The sequence below is a fragment of the Diceros bicornis genome, chromosome 31, assembly GCF_020826845.1.
Source record: "Diceros bicornis minor isolate mBicDic1 chromosome 31, mDicBic1.mat.cur, whole genome shotgun sequence".
NCBI lineage: Eukaryota > Metazoa > Chordata > Mammalia > Perissodactyla > Rhinocerotidae > Diceros > Diceros bicornis.
In genome coordinates, this window is record NC_080770.1 from 19086316 (window position 1) to 19089358 (window position 3043).

The window sequence follows — 3043 nt, forward strand, 5'->3', positions numbered from 1 at the left end:
ATAATGGTTCTAAAGCTATTTTTTCTCCATGTTATGTCTTTCTGATCATAATTATGTGATTTGGCATAGTAGTATGTTTACATATAGATGTACTTTTACATCTATCTGTGGAAAATTCCAGTGAATCTAATTAAGCTAGAATTAGTATTGGATATATTCCAATTCCAAGTCTCAATGATAAATGTGGTCTGAAGAGGTAAAACGTCCAGTGATCTTTGCCCCTGTTGGTAAGAAGATGCTATTCTCTTAAGACCTGATATAAATTTGCCAGGAGGTCCTTTGTTAGGCTTAAATCATGACATAAAAAAAGCACAAGCTTGTCTCTCAAAATCTCAAGTCACATAGTCTGGCTATGCCACCATGATGGAATAAGAAGGATTAAACAATTGAACTATATTTTCCTGTTTTGAAGTCAGTAGGAAAGAAGTAACTCCAGAAAATTTTCGTGGGAAATGGTTATTTGCTATCCTCTTATGTAAAGGTAGGATTTGTTGACCTTTTGATAAATTATCCTAATATGATAAACCTTTGTTTTTCTGTGCGCACCATAGAATTCCTATTAAATAATCTACAGTGCAAATAAAAATGGTATTAGGAATAAACAGAAGACTCCACGGATGAAATGGACAGACAGTCAAATGATACAAAATGTATCCTCAAGTAATAACACAGCTTTTTATCAACTGTTTTCATGCCGAGTGAAAGAAGAATTCCAGGTCCCTATGAGTGAGTCAGAAAGTCCTCCTTCAGACTGTAAACCAGCCTCCACGAGGTAAGAGTAACAGTAAATAGTGGAACCAGGCTTCACAAATGTGAGAATTACCTCATTATGTAAGAAATTAACTCACTTTGAAATAAATCAAACTTAGATTCCAATTCTAGTTTTATAACTTAAAAATGCGTGACTTTGGGGGAATTAATTAGATGTTCTGAGCCTCAGTTTCTTCAACTATGAAATGGGGATTACAGTTCTTGTTACTGTGAATATTAAATCTGACACATTAAATTGTGAATGTGTGATGGGAATCCACTGTAGGAATTTTGAGCAGTGGAGTGATATAATAGGAATAAGATTTTATAAGAATCATTTGGGTTCCCTCGGGGATTGAAATTGTTGGAGGGCAAAATGAAAGTGGAGAGACTTGGCAGAAAGCTATTGCTGTGGGCCAGAAAGAAAATGGGTATCAGGAAATGATCAAATTTGTGATATATTAGAAAGTAGAGTCAACAGGATTTCTTAAAGGTATCACTAAGTAATATGAGAGCAATAAAAGAGTGAAGGACACTGTGATATTTATTGTCTGAACAATTACATGGAATGTGGTACCATTTAAAGAGGTAAGGAACTGCTATGTTTACTGTGGAAAATTAAAAATTTAGTTTTATAAATACTAAATTGTAATCTAATTGAAGATGCTCAAAATTGGAGATGTTGCATATACAAGTTTGAAAATTAGGGGAGGGAGAAGAGTTGGAGACATAAAATGGGAGTATTTCAGCATTTATTTGTCATGAAAAGAAGGTATATCCATCTAAAGACCCTAAGAAAGATGTCTCAAGGAGGTCTGAAACAATCCAGGACAGTGACCTTTCATTCATAATTTAATCTACTCCCTTTGAACATGAAAATTACATTTGATGGGTCTCAAGTGTTATACTTTTGTGACTTTATGCATGATGCAACTTTTCATGAATTCCCTTCTCATCTTCTCTTGTTCTTTCACTTTTCCTTTAAAATTCAGCCAGAGTGTTCCTTCCTTTAGAAAGCCTTCTCTGATTCCAGATTGATTGATGTATTCCTATATTGTCATCTTTAGCAATGTGTGCATATTTTCATAATGGCACTTATTACATTGTCCTGGAATTGACTCATCCCTCATTATGTATCATATCACTGAAAGTGGGGAAATATGTCTTATTCAATTTGGTGATCACAATGTCTATGTCACATTTGATACAAATAGATACTCCATTTACAGGTTTTTAAACGAATGAATTAATAAAAAATTAATCTTCTAATGCATTTAAAAGGTTCGCTCCTTGTTTTGTAGGTAAACCGCTTCTAATCTCTGAAGTCAGCGCCTTTAAAGACTAAATGGATCCAAGGAACAATGTGACTTACTTTGTCCTCTTGGGCCTCACACAGAATCCAAAGGAGCAGAAAGTCCTTTTTGTTCTGTTTTTTCTCTTCTACCTTTTGACCATGGTAGGCAATATGCTCATTGTTGTGACTGTGACTGTCAGTAAGACCCTGGAGTCCCCGATGTACTTCTTTCTTGCTAGCCTATCATTTATAGAAGTCTTTTATTCCTCTTCCATTTCCCCGAGATTGATTTCAGACTTGTTTTTTGGGGAAAATATTATATCCTTCCAACATTGTATGATCCAGCTTTTTACAGAGCACTTTTTTGCTGGATCAGAGGTCTTTCTTCTGTTGGTGATGGCCTATGACCGCTATGTGGCCATCTGTAAGCCCTTACATTATTTGGTCATCATGAGGCAATGGGTGTGTATTGTGCTGCTAGTAGTCTGTTGGGTTGGAGGTTTTCTGCACTCAGTAATTCAACTTTCCACTATTTATGGGCTCCCATTCTGTGGCCCCAATGTCATTGATCACTTTATGTGTGACATGTACCAATTATTGAAACTCATCTGTACTGACACCTATGTCATTGGCATCTTAGTGGGATCCAGTGGAGGAATGATCTGCACTGTTGTGTTTCTGCTCTTACTTGTCTCGTATGGTGTCATCTTGCACTCTCTAAAGAACCTTAGTCAGGAAGGGAGGTGGAAAGCCCTCCAGACCTGTGGTTCCCACATCACTGTGGTGGTCTTCTTCTTTGTTCCGTGTATTTTCATGTATGCAAGACCTGCAAAGACCTTCCCCATTGACAAATCATTGAGTGTATTTTATACAGTTATAACTCCCATGCTGAACCCATTAATCTACACTCTGAGAAATTCAGAGATGACAAATACTATGAAGAATCTCTGGAGAAAAAAAGTCATATCTAGTAGTAAAGAACTTTGGCATTCACCATGA

At 36.2% G+C, this 3043-nt stretch overlaps 1 protein-coding gene across 1 annotated transcript; it reads left to right on the forward strand.

The window, feature by feature from the left end:
• The first annotated feature begins 2080 nt into the window (after positions 1-2080).
• On the forward strand, positions 2081-3043 carry LOC131395394 (olfactory receptor 4A47-like). Its single transcript, XM_058527286.1, has one exon. It carries the CDS (start codon positions 2096-2098, stop codon positions 3041-3043), a length of 948 nt encoding a protein of 315 aa, XP_058383269.1. The 5' UTR covers positions 2081-2095.